The 23,179-nt window shown below is 38.9% G+C and overlaps 1 protein-coding gene across 1 annotated transcript in view; it reads left to right on the top strand.

Annotated features, from left to right (window-relative positions):
• LOC126299387 (malonyl-CoA decarboxylase, mitochondrial-like) overlaps window positions 1-23,179 on the top strand; it is a 97,550-nt gene that overhangs the window by 5,487 nt on the left and 68,884 nt on the right. Inside the window, exons 3-5 of the mRNA XM_049991255.1 lie at window positions 11,028-11,168; window positions 11,258-11,401; window positions 17,652-17,807. Coding sequence (XP_049847212.1) covers window positions 11,028-11,168; window positions 11,258-11,401; window positions 17,652-17,807 — 441 coding nt within the window. The remainder of the gene's footprint in view (window positions 1-11,027; window positions 11,169-11,257; window positions 11,402-17,651; window positions 17,808-23,179) is intronic.

The following is a 23,179-nucleotide window of genomic DNA, read 5'->3' as shown; positions in this document are numbered from 1 at the left end:
TTTGTTTTTCTACTGCCTTTTATTTATTTTTTTATTCATCCAAGATCATTTCACAATGATGTAGGATTTTTCATAGTAATATAATGCCAATCAATGGACTAAAACATAACACACAGCCATCTTTCTTTTGTATGTTGTTATACTTATATCTGCCTCTTCCAGTTTCATGTTTTATGACATCACATACCACACTACTTTTATATATTATTTTGTCATTGAATGACTTTTTGCAGTACCCTCCTTTGTATCTTTTTGTACCTGTGAAAGTAATTTAGGGACAGTGGATTAGTGTAATGGTTTTGTAAAGATCTGAGAGAAATTTAAGTGCCTTGGAGGGCTTACTAATACCCACAGTCATCCATTTTCTTTAGCTGCTCGTACTGAAGTGGCTTCTTTTGGAAATGATCTCCTTAAAAATTAATCAGAACTATATTCAGAACTTGCGAGTACCATATAAAAAGGATGCATTTTAGGTTTCAAGAAAGTCCTCTTGTAGGCTTGAAGTTTAGCAGGCTTTACCAAGTCTTTATTTAAGTTTACTGTCTGACAGTAAAGAAAGGAGAGGCCTAGATCTTTTGCAAGTACTTGGCAATTTTCTCTGTCACTGTCTGTACATACATGGTCCAAGATTGATGCGGAAGGTTTTGATATCTTAGTAGCAGTATTCATTTGTAACATGTCAGAAGTGTTCAGTATAATCATGAAGTTATTAATAATCCCACCCTCAACACTTGTGTGTATATTCATTTCTCCACATATTTTTGGGTCCTGGGACTTTTTCCAGGGTTTCAGTTAATCTTCTGAAGAAAATGTGCACACTATAACTATTAGCCCACCAGTATTAGTAAGCACATGGTGTGTTCAGCCAGAATTGGGATTGCCATATGTGATTGGCTGCAGCAGACAACACCAGGTGTATGGCAACCCACCAGCCGCAGATGTATGTATCAGTGGTGACAGTGGTGAGGCGATCAGCCTGACCATGATGCTCCTCCTCCTCAAAAAGTTGGCAGAGTGCTGGCAGCTGATGGGAGACAAGTTCTCCAACTAACGGCAGCTGCTGGGATGGATGGATGCCAATGGGCTCAGGCAGGTGATGACATCCTAGGTGATGCCTGGCTGGTGTATAGGTTGCTGTCAAGTTGGTGTCCAAGGCTGCACTGGGTTGATGTCCAATTGGAATCCTGGGCTGCACTAGAACTGCTGCAGGTGAACTCTGCTGATAAATGGGCTGCAGGCTGCAGCCAGCAGTGGGCCCTAGAGCATGAGAGAATGCTGTTGGGTAGTGGTCTGCCAGTTATTTAGAACACAGCCACAGTTCACAACACATGAGAGGGCTCTTGTATAGGATGATGAAGTACGAGGCATGCGTATTGGTATCTGTTGCTTTGAAGTGTTGAGGGAAGCATGTGACGTCATATTAGCAAGTCTTGGGGGCTGAATAAAAATTGTTAGTTGAATAGCTGAGCAATATTGGTGGGGGGCAAGGAGGCAGGATGTCAACCAGTATGTGACCAATTGTATGCCAAGCACACAATGTGACATTCTCAGTCACCAGTGAGTACTGTTTCAAAGGTTCCTGGAGGATTATAAGCCAATCGAAATGATGGGCATGGACAATTTAGGTCTGGTCAACCTCAATAGATCACTTTTCACACTATGTTGCAACTGTTACAATCCTGAATCAACAAGCGAGTATGTTGGCAAATGCTACAGTACACAACTGATTATTAGAGTTTGGCATTTCTGACAATAGTTACAGATCAGGGCATAAACATTATGTCAGAGTTGGTTAAGCAGCTACGCCATCTATTGCAGATCCAATAGCACAGAACTAGCCACTCCCAGTGAAACAGAAGAATGGAGTGTGTCCATCATACTGTCAGTAAGATGTTAAGTTATTATGTAAACAGCCATCATACTGACTGATATGTTTATATACCTTATGTTATAGCTGTGTGTAATTCTGAAGTGCTTACCATGTATACCAAAGTTGCTTCCACCATATGAGGTGGTATATGCTAGAAAGGTGCCATCGCCTTTTGAAGTAATTAACCCTAAAAGGGAAAAACAGGGGATTGGTAAAGTAGTTTGTAAGGATATTAAGAGATATTTGGAAATGGGTGAAAAAGCAAATATGAAAGAGGTCAAACATGAAGAGCAAGTGGGATGATGTGTGGGTAAGTTACCTGAGTATAGAATTGCTCAGTGGGTCATGCTGGCAAATCCAAATCCCTGCATGTGCACGCGTGTGCCCCCCCCCCCCCCCCCCAAACACACACATATATTATGTAGTATCAAGGGCCATATTAAGTAATAGAAATGACCTCATACATGAATGTGAAGTTGCAGTTACCAACAAGAGCTTCCAATATTCCTGTAGGGCATGCCAAGCCTTGTAGGCTTTGCTCAAAGTTCCAATGTCTTTACCAGTAAAGGATGTTAAGACTGAGGAAGGAAGAAAGAAAATGGGAATTGATGAGCAGGAGATATGTGAAGTACCTTATGCACTCAGGTCATGTCAATGTATATCAATGGGGCAGGATGTATGAAGTAGTTCGTTGGGTAAAACCTGTCATAATTCTGTCACTAGTGTATTGCAGTGGGGCTATGTTGCATTTTGTTAAGTTGAGTGGTAAGTGTTTAGTTTATAAGTGAGTAAAGGTATTCTGATACTACGTTAATGTAGTAATGAGCTGTGAATGCCCAGCTTTGTGAGAGGGGAGGGAGAATGATGTGAATTTCTCTCCATGATGTGGTATTACCACTGAGAATGTTCAGAATGGGCATGATAATGGGTATGAAGTAGTGGACACACTATGGAACCAACAACTCAAAGGACGACTGCTTTTTTCCGAACAGGAGGGCCTTGTGCTAACCAGTCATCAGTGGGCACTACAGAATGAACTAAGGAGATTGGAAGAAACACTCACTAGGCTGCATTGTAAAGCCGAGAGGACAGGAATAATATGGGAGATACAGGGAAAGTATCACGGATTGCGATTTTCGTATGCGTAGTTATGGGATCATTACATCAGGTGATGGATTTAGTACCTGGAATGTTAGTATGGAGGAAGAGAGAATGGTTGGATGCAGGCAGAAAGTTACTAAAGATGGTGTCTGGTACAGCAGATAATTGTGATTTCCAGGAATTTCATGGTACACTAGTACAAGAGAGTAACAGATCTTTACCACTTTGTTGCACCAGTCATACAGGCTCTCACGTAACAAGAAATTTTCCTTGTGTGACACAAGACATTCCCTGTTAGTGTCCACACGCAATTTATTAATTGCAGCCAGTTGATCATTAAGGGAGGATGGTAACTGCTGAAGTTGCACATAGGGGTTTCAGTGCTTCTGCAGTTTGTACCAAAGGTCTCCCTATTGTACCCTGAATGCTATCACTGGATGTTGTGTTGAAGAGTACTCGTTCTCTGAAATAAGGACACAAGTGAAAATGGTGTAGAAAATTGACCCATAATGGTTTCATTCATGTCTGCTTGCATGGAAGTCAACATGAAAGTTTGGCCATTTCTAAAGTCGGTGTTGTGTCATAATAATCAAACGATTTTCTGCCGTGAGGTGAGGTGAGTGATCTGCAGCATGAGAGAGGGTAGTGGTGTTCAGGATCATATTGCTCTAGGAATCTGAGTAGAAAACTGGAAAATCTTCTGGTGTGGCCTTGCCAGCTGAGCTCCACTGAGCAGTAAGAATGGATTTGTCACCTTGTAAACTATCACGGAAGTACATGTCAAATTGGGAGGTGTAAGAACGCAATGTTGCACAGATACACTAGGATTTAACATAGGTCCTGTAACTCATGTGGGTCTCAGTCCCTGTTGCTCCTCTGTCAGAGATAAGTGAATCATATTCATGGGAGGCAACACGGAATACCACCATTTGCAGCCTATATTTCCAGACTTAAACATGCTATTTTCGAAGCCATTTCACAAAAAAAGAGATAGAATGTTAGTAAAGAATTACCACCCGTTTCATTATTGCCAGAATTTTCCAAACTTTTTGAGAAGATCACAGTTAGTACAGGAAACCACTGTATGCCAGACACTTTGGATTTCAAAAAGATTGATGAGCTGAACAGGCTATATTTACTTTGACAGGTGATATACTAGAATCAATAATTCAAAAATTAGTACTGCTGGGAATATTGTGTGACTTGGCTAAGACTTTTGAGTGTGTGAACTGTGATATCATCATGCGGAATTTAAAATATTATGGAATGGTACACACAGCAAGTTCAAGGTTTTTATCTACAGAACAAAAAGCAGAAAGTATCATTTCCATGTTAATCTCACAGCAGTTGGTTATTAAAGCAGCCCTGAAAAACAGTAGGGCTCATATAATACTAGGAACAGAAAGCTTGCTAACACTTGACTTTGATAGCAGTGTAAATCTAAGTGAGTGTGGAAAGGATAGGCTAATAGGAAAGTGAGGTGGTGTATTTTTACTAATAGAGAAGAAACTCAAATCCACCAAAACAGAAATTGAAATTACATTCAAAGTTGCATGAACAACTCTCTGTATCAGTAAAGGTAGTAGACAACATTAATTTATAATTGGTTCCTAGGACATCCTGTGAAATAACACTAAATGCTTTCCCTGAAAACAGAAACTCACTCATAATGGAAATATATTAGATTTAATGGCAACAAATACGCTGGTCCTCTTTGAAAATATCCTAATTGAAATTGGTTTCAGTAACCATGACCCATTTGTAACAGCAATGATTATTAATGTACAAATGGCAACTAAACAAGCAGAAAGATTCACATATTTTGTAAGCTAGATAAAGAGGCAATTGTGTCATACATCAAAGAGGAAGTCAATCCATTTACCTCTATGGTAGAACTTGTAAAGGAAATGTGCTCCAAGTTCAAAAGAATAGTTGACCAACCACTGGATAGACATGCGTGAATTAGAAATGTGCAGGATGGAAGGTATCCTTCACAGAATACAGTCACTGTACAAAAAGTTCCAAAGGTACAGTGACTACCGCATAATAGGTGTAAAACAAAACAGAAGGCTATAGAGAGAGATACTGAATGAACTGCATTGGGCTCTCAAAAGGGCAATGAGTGAAGCCTTCAGTGACCACCATAACAAAATCTTATGAAAAGACCTCTCACAAAATCCCAAGAAATTCTGGTCATGTATAAAAGATTTTGGTGGCACCAAGATTAGTGTTCAGAAACTAATGGATGACACAGAATCTGAAATTGAGGGTAACAAACCAAAAACAGAAATATAAATCTGCATCTGCATGACTACTCTGGAGTTCAAAATTAAGTGCCAGGCAGAGGGTTCACCGAACCACCTTCAAGCTATTTCTCTACTGTTCCACTCTCAAAATGCGCATGAGAAAAATGGACACTTTCTATGGGCGCTCTGATTTCTTTTACTTTATTATGTTAACCCTTCTATGATGTATATAGTTGGGTGTGAACAAAATATTTTCGCATTTGGAGGAGAAAGTTGCTGATTGAAATTTGAGTATAGTTTCATACTCATGTGGATCACCTTGCACTTTTCATTATTTAGAGTCAGTTGCCACTACACTGGACTTGCATTCGGGAGGACAACGGTTCGATCCTGTGTTCAGCCGTCCTGATTTAGGTTTTGCTTGATTTTCCGAATCCAGGCAAGTGCTGGGCTGGTTCCTTTGAAAGGGCATGGCCAACTTCTTTCCCTAATCCGATCAATGTGGCCAATGACCACGCTGTTGTCAGTTGCCACTTTTTTTGCACCATACATATATCTTGTGTGAATCATTTTGCAATTGGTTATGATCATGAGTTAACGAGAGAATAAGTGACAGTATTAGCTGCAAACAATGTAAGAGTTCTACTGTGATTGTTTCCTAAATTGTTCATATACATTAGGAACAACAGAGGGCCTATAACATTTCCTTGGGGAACATCAGATATCGCTTATGTTTTACACAGTGAATTGCCATCAGTTACCATAAACTGTGCCAATCCAGTCACACAATTGAGATGTTTCACCTTAGGAGTGCAATTTGAGTAGAAGCCACTTGTAAGGAACTGTATCAAAAGCCATCTAGAAATAGGAAGTCATTTTGAGATCTCCTATCAATAGCACTCACTACTTCTTGTGGATAAAGACCTAGTTGTGTTTCATAAGAATGATATTTTCCATATCCATACTGACTATGTGTCAATAGATCATTTTCTTTGAAGTAATCTATAATGATGAACTCAGTTTTTAACACTCCTCACAAAGGAAAATGCAGCAGTAGTGCCCCAGTTCAATTTTCTCACCACTTCAAAAATGAGTGATACAGGTATTAGTGTCAGTGCCTTTGAGAAACAGTGGGAATTGCTAAAATTAACAACACTCCATGGCCTCATGGAATTAGGTGGTGGTGGTGGTGGTGGTGGTTAGTGTTTAACGTCCCGTCGACAACAAGGTCATTAGAGACGGAGAACAAGCTCGGGTTAGGGAAGGATTGGGAAGGAAATCGGCCGTGCCCTTTCAAAGGAACCATCCCGGCATTTGCCTGAAACGATTTAGGAAAATCACAGAAAACCTAAATCAGGATGGCCGGAGACGGGATTGAACCACCGTCCTCCCGAATGCGAGTCCAGTGTGCTAACCACTGCGCCACCTCGCTCGGTGGAATTAGGTTTTAACCATAATATACAGTAGATACCTCAAACAAAAAGCTATACCCAGTGGTTGGAAGAAAGCACAGGTCACAAATGTGTACAAGAAGAGTAACAGAAAAAAATCTGTCAACTATCAATGAATTTCATTGATGTACATCTGTTGTATAATTTTAGATCACATTTTGAACTCATGTGTGATGAGGTATCTTGAACAAAATGCCAACCCACACAGATTCCAAAAACATTGGTCTTTCAATGTTCAATTCTCACTTTTCTTGCATTACACCCTGAAAGCCATGGATCAAAGCAAATGAAGTGTTTGAGTGTTTTTTGACATTTGAGAAGCATTTGACTCTGTACCATGCGTATGCTTTTTTTTTTTTTAATGAAAAACGTGATTTTATTGTCTGTCAAGCAAAGTTTTTGTTTGGATTATGAATTTTCTCTTAGTGAGAATGCAGCATGTTGCCTTGGATGGAGAGTCATAGATAGGTATAGAAGAAAATTCAGGTGTGACTCAGAGAAGTGTTCTGGGGCTCTTGTTGTCTATGTTGTATTTTATTGATCTGGGATACTTAGTAGTAAACAGTAAACTCAGAGTTTTTCATATAGTGGTAGAGGGAGGGAGCCGCCTGGACAGCTACATATTTTAGCACAACATATCTGGGCTACAGGGAGATATGCTGGCCGTGGCTCGAATCTGCCGAGCAGTTAAAGATGAGGGCTGGTGTGCCAGCGAGTCTGGATGTGGTTTTTAGGCTATTTCTCACCTCTTACTTGGTGAATCCCAGGCTGGTAGCCACTTCACCCCTCAGTTACATGACTCTCAAACATTTTGAAAACATTTTCACACTTTGACATTGACAACACTAGTTGCAGGCAGATGACGTACACAAATTCTGTCCCAGAGGACGAATGGGTGGTGACATGAAGGGCATCTGGGCACCCACTACCACTAACACTGCCAAATGCAGAATAATATGCCGACCCCCAGAAGACAAGGAATAAGATGAGGAAAAAGATGATCTGTAAAGAGGGGTTATCTGAAAAAAGGTTTACAAATATCTTAAAGTTACTGGTTGAATGAGTCAACTCATATAAGTACAGGCGTGTAATAATTTGTGGTGATATGAAATGAAATGATCACATAGGCTGTCATAGATAAATCAGATGACAGACTTTGGTTTGTTGTCAGAATACTGGGAAAATGCAGTGAGTTTACAAAGGAGACTGCATACAAAATATTTAGTATTCCAACTTCGAAAATTGTTAAAGCTTGTGGGGACATTATAAAATAGGACTGACAGTGGATATTGATTGTATACAACGAAAGGTGGCACAATTGGTCACAGTTTTGTTTGTCTCATGGAAGAGCACCAGGGAAATGTTAAAAAACCTAAATTGACTGTCGCTTGAAGGTATATGGGAATTATCATGTGAATTCCTATTTAGAAAGTTGCCAGTACCATTATTAAATAAAGAATCTAGAAATATACTTAGCCCCATGTATCACGCCTATAGGAACTGTGAAGACAAGGCTAGACTAGTTACAGCATGCAAATAGGCATTTAGGCAAATGTGAATAGAATGGGAAGAAATCCTAACGTGATACAATGCAAGTACCCTCTGTCATGCAACTGCCAGTAGTTTGCAGAGTACATGTGTGTAGATGTAGATCTTTCTGATGTGGGTACTTGCTTGTTTTTGATCAATATACTGCAAATTATGTTCCATTTGCATTGTTAGAAGATGCAAATTTAGTTATTCCAGATGTGCACATATAGGACTGAAGTGTAATACCAGACCTTTTGCTGAAAAGTAACATAATGAATTAGAAAATAATTTAATTACCTGGCAGAGTCACATTTGTTTCTAATCAAATTACCGGTTTTGGCCAGTATCGATCATCTTCTGATAAAAAATACAGGCTGTGGTTCAGTCCCACCACTGTGGAATCCCTGTTATTCCTCCAAGCTAAAAAGCACTCCATCTCAGGCCACAATTGGCCCATCGGGACCATCCAACTGCCATGTCATCCTCAGGTGAGGATGCGGATAGGAGGGAAGTGTGGTCAGCACACTGCTTCCCAGTTGTTTTGATGGTTTTCTTTGACCGGAGCCGCTACTATTCAGTCGAATAGCTCCTCAATTGTCATCAGGAGGCTAAGTGCGCCCCGAAAAATGGCAACAGTGCATGGCGGCTGGATGGTCACCCATCCAAGTGCCGGCCACGCCCGACAGTGCTTAACTTCGGTGATCTCACGGGAACCGGTGTATCCACTGTGACAAGGCCATTGCCTCCTCCAAGCTAATGAAGTATTTTAAAATGTCAGCAGATGGTTTGATTCAAGACAAGTGGATTTCATTAAATGCTGAGAAGAATAAGTATATACATTTCATTACTCGTCATAAAATCCCATAAACTATAAATATGACATACTAAATCAATAAAATACCAGAAGTATGAGTGTTAAGTTTATGAGGACATAGATCACAACTTTAATTGGAAAACCTCTGCCTAAAATTAATGAAGAGCATTAGTTAAGCTGGGTTTGACATGCATGGTTAATGCTATTGTTAATATGCTATCCAACACAAGAACTCATAAATTCAGTTTACCTGCACTCTTACAGGCAAAAATGAAATAGTAATACAGTCTCGGTATTTGCGTTTAATTGTGAAGAGAAAAGAAGGGCCTTAAAAGCTTGATTTTTCCAATGATATCTCGTGGAGGATTCTAGGGCCTATAGTCATGCTCATTCAAAAAATGACAGACAAGAACAGTCACAGACCTCAGCACATAATATAAGCACCAGAAAATCTGTCCAAAGTGAATTAAAATACTGAAATATTCAGCTTAAAAATTAGTTTTTCAAAAATGAAGTAGTACCCCCCACCTCGTTAGATAAAATTTAAATAAAGTGGGGGGGGAGGTTGCTCTGTTACAGTTAGGAATTGCATAAATTTGTTCTTGCTTTTTATGTTGCATTTTCTGTCAGAGCAGTCCCCATCGCACTTTCTAACTTTAACTGAATATGATGGCAGTAATTATGTGATTTTTAAATAAAAGGAAGGAAATTTAAGTTATTATTTATGCAGCATTATTTTATTGCTATCTTTCTTACTAAATTGTAATCCTGGAACCCAGTTCCAGTTGCAAGTTGCCTATCTAATGGCTGGCAAGGGCAACAAAAATTTGATTTTCAATATTTCGCATAATTATTGCCAAATTTAAAATGCTGTCATAATCTACTTATAGGTATGATACAGTCAAACTTCAGTATCAGGTATGGCATTTTAATTTATTACTTCTTTACTACCAACTCTATTTGCAGCGTAGTTTGCAGACAGTATTCACATATCCCACTGAATGAACCTGCAAAATTATGTTGTCGTATGAGACACAATTCAGGAAATATGATGTGGTAAACATTGTGATGAATGAAAAATTAGATTTTGCTTAAAATGGAGTGCAAATTACGCACACTATATTCATCCAGTGTTTCATAATGAAACACCTACCAACTTCCGACAAACAGTAAGCATAATTTCATACCTTTCCTAACTACATACGGCATACATACTTCCTGTCAAATACTTAACACATGAACTCATTTTTAAAGTTATCAGACAGTTGAAGTTGTATTATACATGAGAGTTCGATTCTTTAAAGAATCATGGGTTTATTGGTTTGCATCTTAACTAGTAACTTGAGATTGTATTCTAAAATGTCATTTATTAACTCCATACATTTTTATGAGTGTCAGTAAGATATTTCTCCAAGTGTTATTTCACAATGATTTGTTGTGTATGTTTTATGCTCAACTGCTGTGTCAGTTTCTGAACTTGTCTTGCAAATGAATAATGTTGAAAGGAGTGGGGCAGAAAATTCATTCAGTATTAATATAAGAACTGAAAACAGCAAAAATAGAAAATGCAGCACAGATGTTGTAGTGGGCACATTTGAAATATGATATGGTTTATAATATTTCTTAGCAATTGGTAGAATAATTGCCTTCACTGTTTTTCTTTTAAAAAATGGAAAGCATATTTCAGTAAGTGTGAGTAACATGAATATGATACAAAATGACACTACAATTTATCTGCTAGGTAAACAGTTTATATTTTAAATAAATATATCAGTCTCACAGCATGTGTGTGCATTTGTGTGAAGGAATGAGTGCACTTTCACTAGAGAAAAAGTGAGAGCTTGAAAGCTAGTGTAAGTACTGTTTTCTATTGCCTGTTTCTATGCATCACATCAATCAACTGCAGGAGAGTGTTGTCTTTCTTTATTTTACATGTTATACTTTAAATGAATTGTTTTCCCTTTAAGTTAAATTACAGTAGAATTAGCCCCTTGTTGTCACTTTATGTGTTGCAGAGTAAAGTAAAAAACTTGTGTGCAGCCTACAAATGTCTTCTGAAGCCTCACAGATATGGCTTTCTCAAAGCATTGTCTACCGAGCATTCTGTAGATCACACAGCAGTCAGAAAAGCAGCAGAATGTTTACCAAGTTCAGAGGTAACATGTCAGTTTTTTATTACTTTCACTTTCTCAACCAAGGAAGTGCACATATTGTTCCAGTGTTTTGTTTTTTTTTTTTTTTCCAGACTTCATGCGACACTGCACAGATTCTGAAGGCAGAGGAAAGGTTAAGAAACTTCTTGACACCACCCTACTCCTGGCTTTTCACACATGTGAGTCGGCTCGAAACAGGTGTCAAATTTTTGGTTGACTTGCGTACCGATATCTTGGTAAGTAAGTACTCTGTAGTCCTTTCTGATTTTTTGTTTTATTTGATTATCGTATACTAGAGCAGTATACAACATTAGTAAACATTTTATTGGTATCTGACTGCCGCATATTGATTGTGTGATGAGTCATCCCATCATTTTTTTTAAGGACTTTCCATTGTGCATTGTTTTTCCCTCAAGTGGCTAACACTCCTTTTGTCATAAAGCTTGTGATATCTCACCAGTTTTGACAGTGATGTATCATCTATCCTGACTAGATTTCATTTTCATTTTTACTTAAATCATAAACATTTTTTTATCCATCTTAAATATCACAAACCAGAAATATTTATCCAGGGGAAAGTCTAAAACCACTCACTCACTTTCTAGTGCACAATGATTTACTGAAGCATAACAGCATATGAGGCGAATCCTGTATTCAACTTGGGGTGTAAGTTCATTTAAACATTGTTTTTAGTTTTAAGCAGCATGTTGTTGTGGTGGTGTTGTGGTCTTCACTCCAGAGACTGGTTTGATGAAGCTCTTCACTCTATTCTTATCTAATTCCCATAGCATCACATAATTAAATTCAACTACATTTTATTTTCCTTGTTTTACTTTTATCGATGCTGATCTAATATCTTTTTGAGGCCCTAACCGCTCCATTCAATTGCTCTTCCAAGTCCTTTGCAGTCTTCACCAGAATTACAGTGTCATTGGCAAACCTTATACTTTTTATTTCTTTTTCCTGAACTTAAATTCCTTCTCCAGATTTTTCTTTCATTCTCTTTACTGCTTGCTCAGTGTACAGATTGAATAACATCAAGGAAAGGCTACAACCCTGTCTCACTCCCTTCTCAATCACTGCTTCTCTTTCATGTCCTTCAATTTGCATAACAGCAGTCTGGTTTTGGTACAGGTTGTAGATAACCTTTCAATCCCTGTATTTTATCCCTGTTGCCTTCTGAATTACAGAGAATGTATTCCAGACAACTTTGTCAAAAGCTTTCTCTAGATCTACAGATGCTATAAATGTAGGTTCACATTTCTTTAATCTATATTTTCTAAGGTAAGTCATAGGATCATTATTGCCTCATATGTTCCTACATGGGGGGTAATGCTCACCGCATCCGTGGTATTGTCGATAAAGCCACAGGTGCCTACCGGATCATTCTAAATGGTGAGCACCTCTGGGAGCTCAACCTTACTCAGCTGGGTATGTGCTAGATGAGCCTGGGTTTTGTGAGCTGTGGACTGGTAAGTACCACCTGGCCTCCGTAATTGGAAGCTCAGTGCATGCTTCATTGACCACTTTTCGGTACATAAGTGGAACGTTGTTTGTCACAGGGAATTAAGATCTTGACTTAACTGCCCAGATCATGAGGATGTTGTAACTTTCAATACATAAAAAAATTCCTAAGTTGTGTTGTGTACTGGTGAGGCCCATGGCTTTTGAGGTGGAACAGCCATTAGCAGGCAACTTATGAGGCACCTGCTGCAGGTCACTTGTATAAAGCTCATCGAGGCAAGCAGGGCTCTGCTGAATGGACCCCTATTTCTCATGCTGCTCATAGGACTGAGATGGAACCACTAAACTTTTCCAAATCAACCCAGTGTTATGGGCATTAACAACCAACCCAACAAAACGGCTCATTTAAGCTGCCGTTCTGGGAATTATTGCAAGTACATATTTCAGTTTATAGAAAATGTTACAGAGCAGAAGAAACAAGGTGTTCCCAGTTGTCTGCCAAAGTGTAGCAGTCCAGTGCAACTGTGGAGAAACCAGGGAAATGTACACTGTCCAGACATGTTAATGTGACCACTTGTCAAAAACCTGAATAACCAGCTTTTGCAGCACAGACTGCTGTGAGACGTGTAGGAAGAGGTATGGCAGAACATATTTGCAGAAGTGTCAGAACTATTGTCAGGTCTCACAGGTAGCCACAGTACTGTGCCATTGTTGGCACGCCAAACTGTTGATGTGGAGGAAGTGTTGTGCTGATAACAAGAGGGGCCAAGGGTGAAGTCTTTGAAGGGTTCATTTTGGAATACAATAGTTAGGGATGCAAAAATGACAGCAATGATTTTCAGTTTGTGACCACCTCAACATAGTCTCAGAAACATGCTTTTGCAATTCTTGTACAACAAAAATAATTGTGAGAGCTTTTCTTTAGATGGTGATTAATTCTTCTATATCTGTAGTAAGGCCTTTGAAGCTTAGTCTGTAGTATGTTTTGACTAGCGAGTTGCACAGTGGTACAGACTGCACCAAGACCGTAGGGAGAAACGTCTGCTGGAGTGAAATAGGTTAGGCAACTTTTGAGGGGTGGACATGTCCTCATTACCAACTTTGTTTCATGGTGTAGCTGTTATTGAAACATTTGGGATGAATCTCCAATAATAATTAAGTTTTCCAAGTACTGAGTGTAATTTTTTTATGATGTGGGTGCTCAGAAGTTGTATTGTTGCCTATAAGAGTGACTGTGTAGGTTGCACATGAACTGCTATGACATTCATATGTATCTGGGAGGTGCAGGTGGGCTGGGGGATTGGTGTGGGGGCTGGAGGGGGAGGGGGAGGGGGAAAGAACCACACCTCTGTAAGCTCTAGCAAAAAATAGAGGCATCAGAAATTATACAAGTGATCTGCTTTGTAGATACTAGTGATGATAATGTTGGGGAGATAGTTTCAGTAGTTAACAGGGATCAAAATGTGATTTCAGGACAAAATATCATTAACTCTGCAGAAATGATGTGTCTGACTTTGTCTGGCATTGTCTTGCAACTGAGAGCAGGGAGGATAAATTCTGTGCAATGTCTGTTGATGATAAACAATTTGATTAGTTGTAGGTAAACTGTAGAAAGAAAAATCTGTTCCAACTATATGAATCAGAGCATGCGCACTTTCAAGGTCTTGTACACTTTACTGCTACAGTACCAATAGCTTGCTGGCTCATTGGTCAAGTGTCAGACTACAGATCCGAAGATCTCCAGTTCAATCCACATTCAGTTCTTGGAACTTTATCTGTCACTCTTCACCCCTGCCAGTGCTTTTCAGTTTCAAAAATACTGAGTTGCACCATGGTTCAGAGTCCATGTTGAAGTGTCCCCCCTACAACAGGTGGTTAAGACAGTTCACAGGCAATGGCATACAACCTTTAATGGGACCATGTGTAGGGCAGCATTGTGGTGTTCAAACTGGCCCTTGGGTTGATAAAAGCTTTTATCTAATAATTAAAAATAGATAAATAATAATAAGAAGAAGAGCCAGGGAAGCTAATGTTCACACAGACTTCTCTATTGTAATGTGTACCCAGCGCATTAAAAATCACCCTTTATAAAATGCTTTCCATTTGTATTCTTTTTACATAATTCCTTCTTCTGAGTAATCATTGTACTATTTCCATAATTACAGTTTGCGAAAAAGTAAAATTGGAGCATGTTGTCCAATGACTTTGGCATGTGCTTGAGGGACCTGCAACCCTCTCTTTTTTTTTTCACTCAAAATAAGTTGTCAAAGTAGGAGGAGGAGTAATATATAGAGGTAAATCAGAATAGTGAAAGTGAAGAAGAATACTGAAAATAAGTGGTGTCTATGCAATCATGTTGATGTATGATCTTGCAACCCTTTGTACATTACTGTTTGAGAACTGTAATAAAGAACCTGTCTTCTAACTGTAACTGCTGTCTGTTGCCTATGTATAATAGAGTATTATAAATACAAATGGCAGCCTTGAACATTGTATGTGTCATGGCATAGTCTCCATAGAGAGCTCTCCTCTAGTCCCTGGCACTCCAGTACAAAGCCAGTTCAGGGCTTTCCATGTGGCTCACTTATGTTGTGAACCAAGAGCTAACTTCTCAGATAAGTTTTCTCTCTTTAATGCTGCCTGTTCATCATTCTTACTTGGTGGGGGGATATGCAACTGATGATATAGTTTATGAAGGACTCCTGGGTGGTAATTTCTGTTTTGGTGTGGCTAGTGACTGTGCAGTGAATGTCACCCATCCAGGTGCAGATAGTTGACCTCTACCCATCAATTGTATTGAAATGTTGGTGCTGTTCCAGAGACTTAATACAGTTTGTCTACCACTTATGTTTTTAAGAGCCCAATCATGTTTCAGCAGGTTTCCTGTCCTTTTTTGCATGCATATTCTCCTGCTGATTAGCAGAGCACAAAAACATTTGCATACAGGATTGGTCACATACTTCCCTGCTTCAGGTTGACATGTTCCAGAGGAAATTGATGAGTTTTGTAACCTTTTGTTTGGTATTTACTGATTGTGTCGTAAAGAAAAGGTCTCTTCCAGATCTATGCCAACTTTGTGGTACTGCAGTGCAGTTCCTTTCCATATTACATTCAGTTTCCTTTGAGCTTCTCTGTTTTAAAAATTGGAAGCTTACAATAGAGTATTAGATGGTTTGTGCTTCAGATGAAGTTTCTAAGAGTAAGTAGAGACTGCTGTTAATTATGAGAATAATTTAGTTACCCAGCACACTCATATTTACTCCTTAATACAAAAAACAGTTTTGTTAAGAATAACTAAATTACTCTCAAAACAATGCATCACTGTCATCACCTGCTTGACAGAAATGTCATTCTTTCCAAAGCAGTTATTCACCTCAACCTTCTTGAAATATTTTTCTTGGGCTACCAACCATGTCAGCATATACAAAGGATCTTGCACCATTTAATTGGTCATTTGTGTGCATGTTCATGAGTTTAGGAGTTGGAGCACTTCCTTGTGGCAGCCAGTTTTTTTATAGCTTCACTTCACTTGGCATGGACTCCAACTAAGAACCTTCTGTTTCTCAGCAGAACTCTTATGATTCTCAACAGATGGTATCCTGTGTTGAAGTCATATAATTCCACATATAAGCTATGATGGTTAACTGTGTTTACCAAAAGGTCCATAAAAACAACACCTGTCTCTCTCTTTGATATGCAGTATCAGCTGTAGCATCTTTCCTGTGTGTGATTTACCTGCTGTGAAAATTGGTTGTTTGGGTTTAGAAAGGGATCTCTAATAGGTATCAATCTGCTTAACAAATTTGTCTCAAATATTTTATAAAGATGGCTCAGGTGTGAGATAGAAGAATAACCCATTTGAGTGAGATGGATCCTTTTTTTGTTTCAGCACTATTTTTCTTTCCTCTAAAACTTTCAAACTCTGCAACCATCACTGTAGCCATTAAATAGTTGAAGGCTCCAGTATCATCATGAAATTCCAGTGTTCTTAAATTGTTCCATTTGGATATCATACAGTACTGTAGCTTCCCCATTTTTATTTATTTAAGATTTTTTCTAGTTTTTTATGCAAGAAAGGTGAACTCACTCTCAGTGCCTGCTGATTTTGTTTTTCTTTTTTACTGTCTTTCTTTCTTTCTCGAGGCATCACCATCCACCAACAGGTGATATATTATGTTGTGTGTTGTTGCATTTGATTATATGGAGCATTATATTGTCTCCACTCAAATTCCTTATTATTTTCCATGTTTTTTGACTATTTATTGTAATACTTAGTTTCTTAAGTAGCCTTTTTTTTCCCTACATTGTTACACACATGAACTGTTCTCCAGTCCTTATTCTGTCTTCATTAAAGACAGCTCTCTGATAGATAGCCGAAAGACTACTGGCATCCTGAGACAAATCTGTGATGCACTGTTAACTTACATCTCCCCTTGGGATGCATGAGGTATACTTCATATTTCTAAGGAAGGATGGGCAATTCTCTTTTAGAGCCTCCGTCATTTGTACTAGCAAATCTAAGATGGTTTAAAAGTTTTTGCAGTTGGCTATTTTAAAGTTTTGCCCTCTTTTCATACAATCCCTTCTTGACAGTGTGTGTGTGTGTGTGTGTGTGTGTGTGTGTGTGTGTGTGTGTGTGTGTGTGTGTGTGTGTGAGAATTTTGGTTGCCAAGGTCTTCATTAACAGTGAACAAAGGTATCATTTGTGCTGTCCGACAAGAAAGATAACTGTGAAAATGTGTTACTGAGGAGGGTTTTAAAGTACGAAATTTGAATAGTGTTTTTCTAATGGAAACAGTTTTTAGCTTCTGGAATTTTCAGACTCCCACATTGTTATATGCCCTGCGTGTATATTTCTGTCCTTTTCCTTGCTTCTTTCATTGTGGTATGTGTATTATTCAACATTCCATGGTTAATCATAAGCGTTTCAAGTGTTCAGTTTTACATGTGCTAATTTTAGAGACTTTTAGTTTAGCTACTGTAATACAAAACTTCTGATGTCCATTGTGTTATGTATTACAGTCACTTATTTCTGAGACGGAAGTGGGGAATCCTTTGCTCCCATCACTCCAACAGCTGAACATCACACTGAAAGAAATGCTTGCTCTATGGTTCTCTGTAGGGTTTCTCAAACTTGAGAGAATTACATGGAGATCACCATGTGAAATGTTGCAGAAGGTAAGTTATATTTCTGTGCTCTCTTGTAAATTAAAAGACTCTGGAATGTAAATTTTGGTTATGACATACAGCATAATTGTTAAGCAGTCGTCTTTGAATACTTTTGCTCTAAATATACGTGAATCTGTAGTTAAGCTGGCTAGGTTGCATAAAAAGCCATACAGCAGGGAGAAATGACTGTATTGATCACAAAGTATGCATGATGCATCTTGAATTATTTCAATCCTCAGAAATCCAAGTGAAAAAAAAGGGGGGGGGGGGGGGAAACTGCAGTGAAAAGAGCATCACAGTTACATATGTAACATGAGATGACATTGTACTACCTCAAAGTCCTGGAAGAATGTAAATAATGAGTCAATGTAAAATCCATACTGATCCCTGGAGATCCCTGGACAGAACCTTCTTTTCCTCCAGGGAACTTCATGCTGTTGAAATATAGAGTATCTTTCAGATTCTAGCAACAGATGAGATTTGATGTATTGGTCTGTAATTCTGTGACTTCAGGCAAGGGAAGTCAGTAACAGACCTTATATCTGTCTTAAGACAGCTAAAAGAGAGACATAATGATTATGGGAAAGATTTGCTGATGCTCCTTCTGGATCTTGAGAAGGTGTATGGAAGTGTGCCATAAGGCTTGGGAAGGTCTTGAAGAACAAGGGCATGCAAATATCTGCAATTGACATAAATATATAACTGAAATACGGGTTATGGTAAAGTAGAAAATGAGATAAAAGATTGGGCAAAGCAGAGAAGGGGTTTAAAACAAGGAAGTGCACTTTGATCTTTACTTTTTGTGTTTGTTGTGGATGACATAATAAACAAAGTGACATGGTTAGAGAGGAGGTTTGGGGGAATAAGGAAGATGAAGCAATAATGACCAGGAAGATGGAGAGGACTACTACATAACTCATATTGGAAGGGGAACAACTGAAATATAATGACACCTTAAAATATCATGGAAGCACAGTGGAAACAAATGGAAGAAATGATAAATCAGTGAGACAGAGATGCAAGCAGCAGCATTTATATACTATATATATATAATATCGAGCAGTTAGTCCACAAACCAACACGAATTGTAAATGGTTGCGAAAACACACTTGACCTCGTAGCCACAAACAATCCAGAGTTAACAGAGAGCATCATGACTGATACAGGGATTAGTGATCACAAGGTTGTTGTAGCTAGGCTCAATACCGTTTCTTCCAAATCCACCAGAAACAAATGCAAAATAATTTTATTTAAAAAAGCGGATAAAGTATCACTAGAAGCCTTCCAAAGAGACAATCTCCATTCCTTCCGAACTGACTATGCAAATGTAGACGAGATGTGGCTCAAATTCAAAGATATAGTAGCAACAGCAATTGAGAGATTCATACCTCATAAATTGGTAAGAGATGGAACTGATCCCCCATGGTACACAAAACAGGTCCGAACGCTGTTGCAGAGGCAACGGAAAAAGCATGCGAAGTTCAGAAGAATGCGAAATCCCGAAGAGAGGCTAGAATTTACATACACATGAAATCTGGCATGGACTTCAATGCCTTTAATAGGTTCCACAACGAAACATTGTCTCAAAATTTGGTAGAAAATCCGAAGAAATTCTGTTATGTAAAGTACACAAGTGGCAAGACGCAGTCAATACCTTCGCTGCGCAGTGCGCAGTTACTTTTACCGACAACTGTGCCACTAAAGCAGAGTTATTGAATGCAGACCCCGAAATTCCTTCACCAGGGAAGACAAATGCAATATTCCAGAATTTGAAACACGAACAGCTGCTAGCATGAGTTTCTTAGAAGTAGATACCTTAGGGGTTGTGAAGCAACTCAAATCGCTTGATACGGGCAAGTCTTCAGGTCCAGATTGTATACTGATTAGGTTCCTTTCAGATTACGCTGATACAATAGCTCCCTACTTAGCAATCATATACAACTGCTCGCTCACCGATAGATCTGTACCTGCAGATTGGAAAATTGCGCAGGTCGCACCAGTGTTTAAGAAGGGTAGTAGGAGTAATACATTGAACTACAGACCTATATCATTGATGTTGGTTTGCAGTAGGGTTTTGGAGCATATACTGTATTCGAACATTATGAATCACCTCGAAGGGAACGATCTATTGATGCATAATCAGCATGGTTTCAGAAAGCATTGTTCTCGTGCAACGCAGCTTGCTCTTTATTCGCACGAAGTAATGGCCGCTATCGACAGGGGATCTCAAGTTGATTCCGTATTTCTAGATTTCCGGAAAGCTTTTGACACCGTTCCTCACAAGTGACTTCTAATCAAGCTGCGGGCCTATGGGGTATCGTCTCAGTTGTGTAATTGGATTCATGATTTCCTGTCAGGAAGGTCGCAGTTCGTAGTAATAGACAGCAAATCATCAAGTAAAACTGAAGTGATATCAGGTGTTCCCCAGGGAAGTGTCCTGGGACCTCTGCTGTTCCTGAGCTATATAAATGACCTGGATGACAATCTGAGCAGTTCTCTTAAGTTGTTTGCAGATGATGCTGTAATTTACTGTCTAGTAAGGTCATCCGAAGACCAGTATCAGTTGCAAAGTGATTTAGAAAAGATTGATATATTGTGTGGCAGGTGACAGATGTCGCTAAATAACAAAAAGTGTGAGGTGATCCACATGAGTTCCAAAAGAAATTCGTTGGAATTCGATTACTCGATAAATAGTACATTTCTCAAGGCTGTCAATTCAACTAAGTACCTGGGTGTTAAAATTACGAACAACTTCAGTTGTAAAGACCACATGGATAATATTGTGGGGAAGGTGAGCCAAAGGTTGCGTTTCATTGGGAGGACACTCAGAAGATGCAACAAGTCCACTAAAGAGGCAGCTTACACTACACTTGTTCGTCCTCTGTTAGAATATTGCTGCGCAGTGTGGGATCCTTACCAGGTGGAATTGATGGAGGACATCGAAAGGGTGCAAAAAAGGGCAGCTCGTTTTATATTATCACATAACAGGGGAGAGAGTGTGGCAGATATGATACGCGAGTTGGGATGGAAGTCGTCAAAGCAAAGACGTTTTTCGTCGCAGCGAGATCTATTTACGAAATTTCAGTCACCAACTTTCTCTTCCAAATGTGAAAATATTTTGTTGAGCCCAACCTACATAGGTAGGAATGATCATTAAAATAGAATAAGAGAAATCAGAGCTCGAACAGAAAGGTTTAGGTGTTCGTTTTTCCTGTGCACTATTCGGGAGTGGAATGGTAGAGAGATAGTATGATTGTGGTTCAATCAACCCTCTGCCAAGCACTTAAATGTGATTTGCAGAGTAATAATGTAGATGTAGATGTAGAAGTGTCAAGAGACTGATGTGGGTGGAATAAAGATGCGTGAACCTACTACGTGTCTATCCAGATAAATGCTTCTGAAACCTGGCCAATAAAGAAAAGGGATTTAAACAAGATACAAGTATATAAATGAAATTTCATAGGTACAGAGTGGGAGTAACAGAGGAGCTACTCATAGCTTGAAGTGCAGCATGGTAGTGTGTGGAACGAAGAGGTGAGCCCGATCCAAACTGAATCTTCAGGGCAGATTAATATTTGTTAGTCTGATAGACTGGTCAGCCTGTGTGTGGCTTTTAGGCAGTTTTACACTCTCATCTAAACAGATACCACAAAGGTAAAACAACATAAATGTGATAAATCATGAAAAACAATGGACTCCGTATGATGGGATAAATGCTGGGGGGGGGGGGGGGGGGGGGGAGGGCTGGAGAGAGAGAGAGAGAGAGAGAGTAGGAAGTGAAGAGATCAGCAAGATGGTGAAGGAAGTACCTTTATAGTAGCAGATAGACTCAGTAAGGCCTAAGTGTAACAGTTGTGTAAAGTGAATGACATGTGATAGAATACCAAGGGAGATGCATCAGTTTAGGCTCTGAGCCAAAGGACCAAGAGGAATAACAAGAGATAGTTAGTGGTACACAAATTAACCACTGCCACACACCATAAGGTTGCTTGTGCATCATAGATGTGGATGGAGATGTAGATATGACTGTAGCTTTAGCTCTAGCTCTAACTGTAGCTGTAGCTCAACAGAGAGGACTAGAGCAGAGTGATGGGAGAATTATGGTGAGAAAAAAGAGGAAAACAGAGCATAATGTGCAAAACAGACCAGATCACTGGCTTGAAACATTTCCTGGTGGTGGTGGTGAATTTTGTGAACCTGTTGTTGACTTTTTTAATAAACAGGTGTTAACTGCATTCTTGTCCAGTCATACATGACTATTCATAGCACAAGGAATTCTTATTAATTCTGTTGCATGTTTTTGTCATGGTATTCAAAGACTGATATGATGCAGTTCTTGATGCTAGTCTAAGCTGTGCATGCCACTTCATCTCTCCCTAATTACTTCAACCCACTTCTACCTGAACTTGCTTACTGTAGCTAACTATCAGTCATCCTCTACAAGTTTTCCCTTCACCATTTTCTCCATTATCAAATTTAGGACGCTTTGATATCTCAGGATGTGCCCATCAACTTCTCCCTTGTTTTAGTCAAGTTGTGCCCTAAATTTATTTTCTCCCCAGTTCCATTTAGTAACTCTTCATTAGTTATCCAACCTGCCCATCAAATTTTCAGCATTCTTTTGTAGCACCACGTTTCAAGTGTTTCTAGTCACTTCTTGTCTGAGCGGTGTATTTACCATGTTTTACTTCCATGTATGGCTACACTTCAGATACTTACTTTCATGGAAGACTTTCTAACACTTAAATTTATATACAGTTTTAATAAACTTCTCTTCTTCAGCAGCACACTGCTGTTATTGGTGGTCAGCATTTTCTGTCATCTCAAGTTCAGATATTGTCAGTTATTTTGTTGCTCTTAAAGCAAAGCTCATCTACTACTTTTAGGTCTCATTTCTCATCCACATTGACTGATTTAGTTGAACTGCATTCCCTTTCTCTTACTTCACTTTGGTTGGTATTCATTTTATAACCTCTTTTCAAGGCACTATTCATTGTGTTCAGTTCACCCTTTCCTATCCCTGACATATTATTGGCAAACCTCACAGTTTTTATTACTTACCCTGCTTTCATGCCTTTTCCAAATTTCTCCTTCTCTCTCCTGTTTTACTTAACATACAGATTGAAGGACATGGGATAGGGGTACTCACATACATGTCTGAAAGAACAGACACTTTTTATGATCCACAATTGTATGAAATGATTTTAAATTATTTCACTGAATGTGAATTCCTTTACATCAGTTGTATTAGGTATAGATGTACTACCCATTGTAGGGGGAATGTTTATTGCAGCTGACAAAAATATTATCCTTATTGAGGCTGAAGTTGAGTTTTTTTTTTTACTTTTATTTACACATCAAGTTCCATAGGATCAAATTGA

This window comes from Schistocerca gregaria, chromosome X, assembly GCF_023897955.1.
Source record: "Schistocerca gregaria isolate iqSchGreg1 chromosome X, iqSchGreg1.2, whole genome shotgun sequence".
Taxonomy (NCBI): domain Eukaryota; kingdom Metazoa; phylum Arthropoda; class Insecta; order Orthoptera; family Acrididae; genus Schistocerca; species Schistocerca gregaria.
The sequence above is the reverse complement of the archived record's forward strand: the minus strand, read 5'-3'. Positions and strand labels throughout refer to the sequence as shown.